General features: G+C 38.4%; 1 protein-coding gene across 4 annotated transcripts in view; it reads left to right on the forward strand.

Annotated features, from left to right (window-relative positions):
• The first annotated feature begins 954 nt into the window (after nt 1-954).
• Nucleotides 955-12220, forward strand: part of ZMAT1 (zinc finger matrin-type 1) — a 36160-nt gene continuing 24894 nt past the window's right edge. For all 4 annotated transcript variants that reach the window (XM_045789474.2, XM_087860183.1, XM_087860182.1 and 1 more), the window contains exon 1: nt 955-1260. In XM_045789474.2, the coding sequence (XP_045645430.2) occupies nt 981-1260 (280 nt within the window). In that variant the 5' untranslated portion in view covers nt 955-980. The remainder of the gene's footprint in view (nt 1261-12220) is intronic.

Genomic DNA, 12220 nt, shown 5'->3' on the forward strand with positions numbered 1-12220 from the left:
AGGTGGGGGACAGTGGAAGGGATTGAGATCAGAGGAAAGGAGATCAGTAAGACAGAAGCCATAGTTCTGACAAGAGATGATGACTTGAAATAGGGCAATGGAAATGAGACTGGAAAGGAGAGCATACCTAAGAGAAACTTTTGCACAGAAGCACCAGGACACATATCCATCAACAGGGAAAAGAATGGGATATTATACAGCATTAAAAGTGAATGAACTACAGCTACATGGATGAACCTTATAAAGAAAATGTTTAGCAAAAGATAAAAGTCCCAAAATGCTACCTAGAAAAAGATGCAAAATGTTGTGAAATTTGAAAACAAAAGTAAAATACATTGTTTAGTCATACATGTATGTGATAAGAATATAATAAATATAAATCAAGATATTGGTTTCTTTAGGAGGGCAGTTGGGGGAAAATGTTGAGAAGTTTTAAATTATCTGTAATATTCTAGTTCTTCAGTTGGGTACCAGATTCACAGGTTTTTCCTGTTATTTAAATGGGTAGACGGATAGATAAGTAGTTGTTTACGACCCCATGATGAAAATGTCATGACCAAGTATTCTGTTTATTTCTGTACTCTGTACTGAGGGCTACAAGAAAGAGATATTTTGGAGGTGAAATCAGTTGGTTTCCAGACTTTTTTTAACCTTTAATTGGTTTTAGACCAGCTCCTCCAAAGGAAGAGGCCTCACTGTGTGAGGCCCACGTGCTTTTACATCCCGCGCTTTTTGCCCTTTGCCCTTGGCCATCATCGCTTCCCCTCCACAGGGAAGCGGGTGACGCCAAGCAGTGGGGGAAAGGGGAGGAGCAAGCCCGCGGGTCCAAAGTGTTCCTATTGGTGGGGAGAAGGAGTGAGAACGAGGCTCGAGCTGAAGCGTGGAAAAGAGGGGCGAAGGGGGCGGGGCTAAGCGGAAGGCGGGGCTAAAAGAGCTTAACGGGAGCTAGGCGCAAGTGCAATTGTCCGCGCCTCGCTGCGATGGCGGCGGCGCCGAGCACAGTCACACCGCTGGCGGCGGAGTCTTCCCCTCAGGAAGCTACCGTCTCTGCCACCTCCTCCTCCTGCTACACCGCCTGCGCGGCGGCGGCGGTGGCGGCGGCAGTGATTGTGCCTGCCTCCTCCGCCACCTCCACCCCTGCCAGCCCGCCTGCCGGTGGCTGTGGCGACGGCGGCGGCAGCTTTGGCGGCTCCACTATGGCGGCGGCGGGGAGGGGGGGCAGTAGTTTTAAAGTAGACACCCGCCCTTGCCTCAGAGAAGGTGAGTTCCCGTCCCGGGGTGTGGGGGCGGCCCCATCTCCTTCGCTGCCTCTCTTCAGCCCGTCCGAGATCGGACTGGGCGCGGTTCGTCACCGCCCCACCCCCCACCTGCTGTGGCGCAGTAAAGGCCAAGCTCGCCCCGCCCCGCCGTAGTAGCCCCGAGTGTGCAAGATGGACCGAAGCAGAGAGGGGCTTCCCTACTTCTTCCCCCCCCCCCAAGAAGGCTGGGTGGGGGTTCCCCAGGAAAAGGAGCTGCAGGTATTCACAAGGCAGGAATTTGAAGGGAAGAAAAATACCACATAGTTTTTCTCCCAGCCAGGGTGCCTCAGTATGGTCTACGAAGCTGAGGTGTGATTTGGTAAAAAGAGGAGGCAAGGTAGAAGTGCTGTGGAACTGGAGGGTCAGGGAAAGGGAAAGGGGACTGATGGAGAAAGGGGGCAGAGATAAAAGAGAAAAGGCCGAAGAAATAAGTAAGAGGGAGGAAACCCCGTTTGGTGAAATTCAGCGTCCTGCAGTGGAGAAACTTGCAGTAGGGTATTTAAAGAGAGAGGAGGTTAGGAATTTGGGGAGGTTAGAGTGTATACTTTAGCTTTAAAGTAGGAGACTTTAGGGTCCTAGGGTCTGGTGGAGGGGGTTGTACTAAGAAAAGAATAAAGGAAGAGAGTGTGGTAGAAGCACAGATTTCAGAAATCACTTTGGAGAGTTTTCTTTGGCTATTTGAGGATGTGACCTTGTAGAGCAAGGTTTAGGGGCCCATCTTTGAGATGGTTTTGATTTTAATAAGTGCTGTTGTACCTACCAACACATACTACTCCTAACATAAAAAAGATATTTCTTGATGATTTCAGTAATAAGTGGTTTCTAGTTCACACGAAATACTATATACTAGTAAACAGCCTACTAACAGCAAACTGTAAAATTTGCCATTGAAATGTGTTTTAAAGCAGTGTTTGGAAATGCTTCTTAGATTGTTGGGACCGATTCCACTACAGAAGAGCTCAGTAAAGCATTTTGCCATCGTCAATTTCGTAATTAATTTCCAGTATTTGTGTGTTACCTTATGTTGCTGACTTGCCTCCAAAGTGAAAGACGTGGACGCCAAAATGGAGTAGAATAATTTAAGTTCTTTTTTCTTAGAACACCCCATTAAAATTACCCCATAAAAATGATTTTCTCTTCACATTCTTAAATGCTATAGCCCTCTGCTGTTTCATAACCTTTCACACCTTTCACTTTGGAGGAATGGCAAAGTAAAAAATAATTCCTTTACAATATTGGTCATAGGCACATTACATAAATGCCACTTACTAAATATGGAAGTTAGAAATACACTGTGATATGGTGATGTCTTTTTATTTATTAACTCACTTACTGAAGGCAGCCTTTGAAAGACTGTAGTGTCTTAAGTCAGCCTGAATTTGTACAGTTGTTTCAGGATGAAAATATGAAATCTGTATTTTTTTTAAAGATTTTATTTATTTATTTGACAGAGAGAGAGACAGCCAGCGAGAGAGGGAACACAAGTAGGGGGAGTGGGAGAGGAAGAAGCAGGCTCCCAGCAGAGGAGCCCGATGTGGGGCTCGATCCCAGAACGCCGGGATCACGCCCTGAGCCGAAGGCAGCCGCTCAACGACTGAGCCACCCAGGCGCCCCATGTATTTTTTTGTTTTTATACCAAACTATGTATAACTACAAAGAGGGAGAGAACAGGTTTTTTTTAAAGATTTTACTTATTTATTTGACAGAGATAGAGATAGCCAGAGAAGAGAGAGGGAACACAAGCAGGGGGAGTGGGAGAGGAAGAAGCAGGCTCACAGCGGAGGAGCCTGATGTGGGGCTCGATCCCATAACTCCAGGATCACGCCCTGAGCTGAAGGCAGACACTCAACGACTGCGCCACCCAGGCGCCCCGAGAGAACAGTTTTTAGAGATGGTCGAGATCACAATTCAATCTGGCTGTCATGGCCTTTCCACAGTAGGCTTTAGGACCAGTATCTCATGGGTATCTCATGGAGCAAATGGCTTTTTGCTTGTCTCTGTGACTGTCTTGGTTATAGTATCTTTGAATTTATGTAGGTATTGATGGCTTTAAGAGATAGAAATTCATAAAGTAGCAGCAATACCCTGTATATACTATTACTAGCTGGCAAAATGAGGAGAGCTCTAGCATAGGAGTTTGGTGCAGTGAACCTACGTTCTGTTGTTTATCTACTAGATTTTGTGACCCTGAACAGATCACAAACTTCCTGGATTTGGGTTTTGACATTTCTGAAATAGAGGTGTTGGACCAGCCAGACTCCAAGGCTGATTTCAGATCTGAAAGTATGAACCACGATTTTGCAGTTCTGCATTGATATTCTCAATGGCATTTCCATGGCTGTTCATTAGGACAGTAATTCATAAGCCATGAGAAACTTTGACCATAGTTATCATTTGACATTCAGTGAGTAATGAAATCTGTGTTGTTAGTGTTGAGACCATTTACTGGGATATGAAAAACCAAATATTGCTATCTAAAAATTACCTCTTACCATTTCATTTTAGGTAAATATCCTTCATTAACTGTTCACTGCAAACCAAAACTCTCTTACCTTTACCCTTAACAGAAGATAAATCTGTGATATGGTACACTGTCCAAAACGTTATTAGGCCTCAAAAATATTTTTGTTTAGATATTTATAAAGACTATAAATGGTTGCCAGTTGTACGATAGTGGATAAAGGAGAAGAGAGAAAAATGTTGCTTGATGGTCTGCCGTTATCTTTTGCTTGTTTGCTTTTTAAGCCCTGGTTAGGAAATTGGTCTAAACGATGACAAAGAATTGTCAAGATTCCAGTTATTACAAGTCCACTCCAGATAGGACCATTAAAAGTTGTTTGATCAAGCATTTGCTGAACTGTTTTCAACTGTAGCCAACATCTTTCTTGGGGTTGGTAATGAGCAGATGTCAGTGGAGATTAGAAATTGCCAAGCAGGGGAGATAGAAGCTTTTGAGGTTACAAATGGGAAATTGGGTAATAAAAAGAAAACAACAAACAAAAGAAATGCCAAGTAAATGGACATATGACAAAACACACACCTGCCCAGAATTCACAGTAAGGGGAGTCATGAGATTTTGTAGGACACTTCATATTTCATTCAGTAACATTTTCAAAAATGTTTAATGGCTCAAAAATGAGTTTTGACCCAGTGTTGATGTTCCAATGTAATCATAGTAAAAAGCAAAACAAAAACAAATCCCTCTTGTTTATTTACCTCTTCCTTTTAAGAAAAATAAATTATTAAGTGGATTCTGTTTTAAATTGGAGGACATGCTGGCTTTTTACTTAATTAATAATTCATTTGCATAGCAATTACCTAACAATTACCTTCGTCTCCTTATTATTTGGTAAAGTTTCAAGCCCACTATAAGAAAACCTAGTTAATGGCCTTTCCTTCATTTATTCAGGAATCATTTATTGAACGCCTGTATGCGTGTGTGCCAGGCACTACGCTCAGTGATGAGGATATAGATGAATTAGACACAGCTATATTAAAGAGCTCAATAGTAGTACTTGATAGTAAAATTATAAAATGAACAAATAACTGGGAGAAAATACAATTTTAAATATCACTTGTCAAATTCTTAAACTATCAGGGCTGTCCCATTGTTCATTATAAATCTATTCTACCCATGGTGTCTTATATACTACAGGCACACTAAAACACATTATATTATAAATGTGGTATCTAGGAAGGAATAATCAGCAAACTGTTAGAATTAATTTTTAGTTCATTACATTTGGCAGGGTGGAGATATCTGGAGAGAGGTTAATGACCACTTGTTAGCTTCTGACCCTCTGTCTTTATTAGGTGTCAATATGTGATAATATTGACTAAGCATGCCCCCTCCTATATTCATCATCTATCTGTTAGGGTATGAACTTTGATTCTTTTCCACCTGAAACCAGTCTTGTAGATCCATTCACACTTACTAACCTGTTGGAATGAATGGCATGGTGGCTTTCTGACACCAAGTAGCTCTCATAGGATCAAGTAAATTAATGGATATACACAGGACTTGAATTCATTTTATAACTTCACAAGCAGGCAGGACTCCAGAGCTAACTAGCCAGAGAGTGCTTATTATTATGAAGGTCAGGGACTTAGTTTAAATAAAGACAAAGTCAATATTAAACATAAAAAATTAGTACGCCCAGTAATTTTATTAATTACATTGTATTTTGTAATTGTTAATATGCTACAGGAAAACCTTCATTATTTTTTTATTGTAACAATCTGTGTAAAATAACCAAAACTTGCCAAACTTATAGGTCAGGTGCTAATCTTATAAACTGAGAAAGTAAGGATACTAGACAGCATTATAACTGAGTGTTAATAATGCTCACAGGTACAAATCTGCATTTCTGGCGCAAATAATATTTCTGAAAACTCCTTAAATGGGTTATGACATTTAGGGGAAAACAAGAGTTAAAACACCTTGGCAAGGTTAACGTGGTCCGTTTTCCACCATAACTTAGTGTTGAGCCTGTTTATCTTTCCTTTATATGATGGCATTAAAAAATTGCAAAGGTCAAGTCAGCTATTAAAAAATCCTTTTAAATCAAAATGTTTGAGGGAGGCAATCTCAAAAGGTGTAATCATGGAGAATACAGCACATTTGCGCTTTGCAGAATTAAAATGATGGTTTCTCTGGTTTATTAATACCTGACTTAAATCTGTGACTAAGAGTGAGATTTATGTTTATATGATTGCAGCCAGCTCTTCTGAGGTTTGCTCCATTCTTGTCACTTTATTAAAATAGGATGCAAAAAGGTTTTTTTTACAATGCTATTTTTTTTGCATCAATATCAGTTGGACTGTGAAATTCCCACCTCAACAAAGCATTAAAGCAGTGAATAGCTAGTTATTGCCATAAACATTTGATGGGTTGTCTTGAGGAAGAAATTTGATGTTTTGTACAACTAAATCTAATTGTCAGCAATAAATGTAAGTAAGTTTCATTTTGTTAATTATAGCCATTTATATAGAGAATCATCTAATTTTAATAAGCTTAAACTTCTTATCAAGATAATCAAAGAACATTTAATTGGAGTGAACAGAGAAAGTTCTTGTACTTAGAACTGAAGGTATGTTACAATCTTCCTTTCCTTAGAAATCCTGTGTGGTTGGTTTTTTGGTTTTATTTGTTTGTTTGTTAATCTATCTATCTATCTATCTATCTATTTTTATTTGAGAGAGAGAGAGAGAGTGCATGCACGGTGCATCCGGGGTGTAGAGGGAGAGGGAGAGAGAGAATCTTAAAGAGGCTCCCCACCCAGTGCAGACCCCAACACAGGGTTTGATCTCAGGACCCTGAGATCATGACCTGAGTCAAAATCACGAATCAGACACTTAACCGACTGAGCCACGCAGGCACCCCAGATCCTGTATGGTTTTTAATTTCATTCGTGAGAGTGGACCAAATCATAGGAATAGATTCATTGTATTTTTTTCTGACTTATGCCATAAATGTTTTTCTTTTATCACAAAAATCTATTTCATCCTAAGTTGTCTGGTGTTATCTAGTAGTATTAGAAAAAAGTTTCAAATAGGATAATTTGGATTTCACACTCAATTGCATTTTTGGACACAGAAGTTAATGGTATTTTACTTTAATATAATAATGCAGCTATTTGGAGTAGGTACAATCCAACAAAGGTCTCTAAAAATGAGTTTCTGGGAAGTGAATCCTCTTTGCTTTTTATATCATCAAAGGCAGACACTCAAACAAGCTGAATTGAATATTTTTATGTCAACATAAGGGATTCTAATCCACAGAATGTTAATTATTTGTACTAACATTTGTATTTCACTTACTTTAAAACATCCCTCAGCTATTACTAATGCCTCTCCTCAGACTTCTGGAACGTTTTCATGTCAAAATCCACCTGAGGGGCGCCTGGGTGGCACAGCGGTTAAACGTCTGCCTTCGGCTCAGGGCGTGATCCCGGCGTTGTGGGATCGAGCCCCACATCGGGCTCTTCTGCTATGAGCCTGCTTCTTCCTCTCCCACTCCCCCTGCTTGTGTTCCCTCTCTCGCTGGCTGTCTCTATCTCTGTCAAATAAATAAATAAATAAAATCTTAAAAAAAAAATCCACCTGAATCTGGAATCATATATTTTAACTTCCCCAATCCTTTGTTTCCTTTGACCTCTGCGCTTTAGCTTCCTTATTTTGAAATGAGAACAGTAGACTAAATCACTTAAAAACTAGAAGCAATTTTGCCCCACAAGGGACATGTGTCAATGTCTGGAGATATTTTTGTTTGTCACAACTGGGGAGTGCTGCCAGCTTCTAGTTGGTAGAGGCTGGGGATGCTGCTAAATGTCTTACCATGCATAGAATAGCCCCTCACAACAATGAATTATCTGGCCCCAAGTGACAATAGTACTAAGATTCAGAAACGTTGGACTAGATGATCTCTAAAATTACTCTGATCATAAAAAAGTTATTATATATAATATTAAGTAAAACTTTCAGCTACTGAATTAGTAAACAAGCATACTTTTTCAAGTGATTATGTGTGTTAAACATTTTATTTTGTTTCATTTAATAGTCACCATGTCTTGGGAGAGACATTGTTTTTCTGTACTTTTTAGATAAAAAAACTGGCTCAGAGTGGTTAAATAATTGCTCAAGGCTATATAGTCAGAGGTAGAGATAGGATTTGAATCTGTTTGACCAACTCAAAAGCTTATTTTTTTCCTTCTACCCAGTACTGTAGGTCATAGTTTTTCCCCCCAATCCAAATTATTACGAAAGCTTTGCTTTCTCAAGTCATGTAAACACTCCTGTAGGAAGAAAATAAAAAGACTAAACACTTGGGACACCTGGGTGGCTCAGTCGGTTAAGCATCTGCCTTCAGCTTAGGTCATGATCCCAGGACCCTGGGATGGAGCCCTGCATCGCGCTCCTTGCTCAGCTGGGAGCCTGCTTTTCCCTCTGCCTGTCGCTCCCCCTGCTTGTGCACTCTCTCTCTCTCTGTCTCTGACAAATAGTAAAATTTTTAAAAAGACTAAATACTTTCATTAACAGAAAATTAGTTGATTCTTTCTCTCGCCAAAGGCTAACACCACACAAAAATATAATCAAATTGTAGGAGCACCAAATACATGAACTTTCTTATCAGATCCCATTTATGATTTGTCACAAACCACTCTTTCATTTAAAATAACCCTTATGAAAATTTATTAATTAACCCTTATAATTGTTATTCAAGAGAGGATCACTTATGTGATAAATAGCTAAACAAAGGTTTATTACTTGCTCATGCATTTTCCTCTGAATGATAGGTTGACTCTAGGGGAACTGCCTGCCCTTCATCCTGTGGTTGAGGGAGGAGAAGTTTGCTTTTGTCTTTTATTTTAACTTTTTTTCAGTATTTTATTACATTTCTTATTGTGGCCAAATATATATAACATAAAACTGCCATTTTAAGCATTTTGAAGTGTGCAACTCAGTGGCATTAAGTACATCCACATTATTAGGCAACCTCACCACTTTCCATCTCCAGAAATTTTTCATTGTCCCAAACTGCAACTCTGTACCTATAAGTCATAGTTTTGTTATATGACCATATTTCTCCAATCTGAAGAACTTTCCGATGTGTCTAATTTCTGGAAAATAAAGTATTTAAAAGTTATGCTTAATTTGTTAACAGTTGGCCACCTGAGGAAGTGTACTGTTTATTGTGACCACAGAGGACAGCATTGCAAAGCAGTTTTACTCTCTTATTAACTCTGAATGTAAACAAGACCATGCATTAAATGTTGGTTTTATTTCATCTGTTCCATATCCTTTAAGCCGTAACTCCGTTATCAGCCTTAGGTCTTTTTCCATTTTGAACCTAGTTTTTGATAGTGCTTTCTTATTTCCCATTGCTCTTTTTATGTTAAAATGCAAAGAAATATTATCAGCGTGAGAAACTCCTGTATGTTTCAAAGACAGTATATCCAAGTCTTTATTTGGGAGCACAGCATTGTATCACTAAGATCTCATTATCAAGCTACACTAAGGTGGGCTTTGATTCTGCGTATAAAATTTTGCTCCCCTATCCATAGCTCTTTTCCAAGTTTATGATGGCATATAAAATTCAAATATGTCAGAGCATGAAGAACAGTTGAGAAGTACTATGCTAGGAATATTAAAGCAACATGTCTAAGATTGGGAGATATTTACCTTCCCACGTTCAAAGAACTTTATTTGCTGCAGATGAAGGATGAAGTCACACTTCACAGCATTTATTATTTTGTCATTTGATATTCTAATGTGTAATCTACTTATATTTTTAACCTTAGCTCTCCTAAATTCTAACTAAATTAGACTGGAAGATGCAGGACCATCTGCCATGAATTTGGTGTATTCATTGTTGGAAAAGAAAACTGAGCCACTCGTACCTAAATTATAACCAAAATAATACCCTAATTTGATAAAAAAAAATTTGTTGACACTAGCTATAATGACCAAAACATTATATTTATTAATAGAAATGCTGTGTATGTTTTTGCAAAGAAATACCTTGGAGAGAACCAATTTAAGGGTTAGGACATAGATAAGGAAATGCAGAAAATGGAGGAGTAAGGGAAGAAATATTGGGACATTTTGAATTTTTAGGCCCTAAAGTCTGTATGATTGTATAGCTGCTTAAAACTTCAAATCATCTTTTGTTTCCTGATAGACATTATTTGGAAGGAGCTAAGATATTTGGATTCTTCTATAAGTACCCCACCAAAATTTTACTTCTCTGTGTATTTCTATCTAAAATACAACCTTTTCTTATTGATAACTATCAATCCATATATGGTCAAGTACAAAGAAACTTTAGAAATGGAAGTCTGAAAGGTTGTGTTATGTTCTTAGTCGTATAGCTAGTTAATAGGGTAAATAAGGCTAATGCAGTCTCTCATTCTAGTGCTTTTTACAACTCTTACTGCTTTTGGAATTAAGAATCAGTGTAAGCCCATATTTAACAACCAACCGATAAAAATACATTTGTTTCAAATTCTAACCAGTTTATAAAGAGAAAAGATGTGAAGAGAGTATAAAGAAGAAAAGGAAAAAGAGGAAGAAACAAATTGCCAAGTTTCTTCATCTCTTCATTCCTACCAGAACCAGTTCCAAAGCCCCAGTTCTTTGTGAGAACACTTATTTTAGTTTCTGGCATATGTGAGTCCACAATAAACATTAGTTCCTGTTCCAGCCATCTTCCTCACAGCCAACATCATTTACTCAAATGACCCGTAATTTAACATCTATTACCTGAAGTTGGCCTGCCCTCTAGGTCTTCCCCCTGAGACAGGCTGGAAAACACCTGCACTATATATCACCAATTTCATCTCCCACTTTCAGAATTGGCTATAGGCCATTTACTTCTGGGAGTCCAAAAATCATTTCTCAAATAGGGGAATGGGGGTATGTCAATCAGCTTAGTCACCAAATAGATATTGGGCAGCCGTTATGTGTAAGGATCTGAGCCTGTCCTGTAGGGCAGTGATTCCCAACATGGTTGATTATCAGAATCACTTGTGGTTGGATTGGACCACCCACAGAGATTTTTAGTTCAGCATGTATGATTTTGAAAAACTGCATGTGAATTTGATGTGATACCCTGATTGAGAATAATTTTTACATGAGCTTTTGTACCTGAAATTTTGAATGTAGATTTAATCATATTTGAATTTATTAGGGAAACATGCTATTTAAAGAAAATTAGGGTCAGTCCTCCTAAGTGCATTTTAATGTGCATCATGATTCCAGTATCTTCTTTTTTAATTACAGATTTTTGTATATTTTAGTTTTTGATTGACTGAAGTCAGAATATCAGCACGTTCATTTTATTACAATCACAAAGAATATCCCATTGACAAGTAATTATAAGTGAATTTATTTGATTTAAGGTCAGAGTTCCACTTCTTGCATCAGGAATAACACTGTGTAAGCTTAGATGTGATAGAGCTAAAAGCTTATCATATTCATAGCAAGTTCTAAGCTCAGGATTTAATGCCCCTCTGGTTTTGATAGTTACATCTCTTATATCCATTCCTTCCTTTCTGTGCCTGCTGCCCCTCTGGTTCAAGCCTCAATGACTCTTGCCTGCAACTGATTCCTAACTCCTATCCCCATTTTGAGCTGCTACTTTTCCCTTTTTGAATGCAGAATTCAATCCAAATGCCCTAGTGAAGACAATTATGATTTGGCCTCATTCCAACCTTTCAGTTATCGTCCTTCATATACTTGCCTCTCCCCAAATGTTTATTCCACTTTTTTATCTGAATTTTACACCTTTTAAATCTTAGTTCAAAACCTGTTCTCTAGAAAACTTTTCTCAAACTCCTCAGCAGGAACACACTGTACCTTGTGTCTTTTATCACTTATGACATTTGATCTTGGGATCATAGTTTTTTCTATATACTAACTATACACTTAGTAAATTTGCTGAATTGTAAATTTCTTGAGATTAGGAATTCATCATTTCTAACATGTGGGACAGTTATGTATATAATAGAAAAAGTAGAGATAAAGTTTAAGTTTTAGCTCCACCAAATAACACATGTGACAAATAATTTTGATTGTACCGAATCCCTGTTTTCTAATCTTCAGAATTGTGAAATGCCACTTACATTGCAGATTTGTTTTAAGGACTAAAGGGGTAAGCTGTTGTTTTGTTTGACACATAGAAGGCCTTCAATAGATGCTCATTCTTTTCTCTTATCTCTTTCCAAAATGTCAACCATAGTACTTTGACACTAACTTCAATAATTATCATAAAGCTAAATGATGCCTAAAGGCATTGATGGCTTGAACTAGAGTAGTGTTATGGGAATTGAAAAGGAAGAGATGGATGTGAAATGACATTATAAGCTAGAATTGACATGAAATAGTGATTTTCTGGGGAGAAGAATGGCTGAGATTTTGAGCCT

The sequence above is a fragment of the Ursus americanus genome, chromosome X, assembly GCF_024610735.1.
Source record: "Ursus americanus isolate L20-20 chromosome X, mUrsAme1.1.p, whole genome shotgun sequence".
In the NCBI taxonomy this organism is placed as follows: domain Eukaryota; kingdom Metazoa; phylum Chordata; class Mammalia; order Carnivora; family Ursidae; genus Ursus; species Ursus americanus.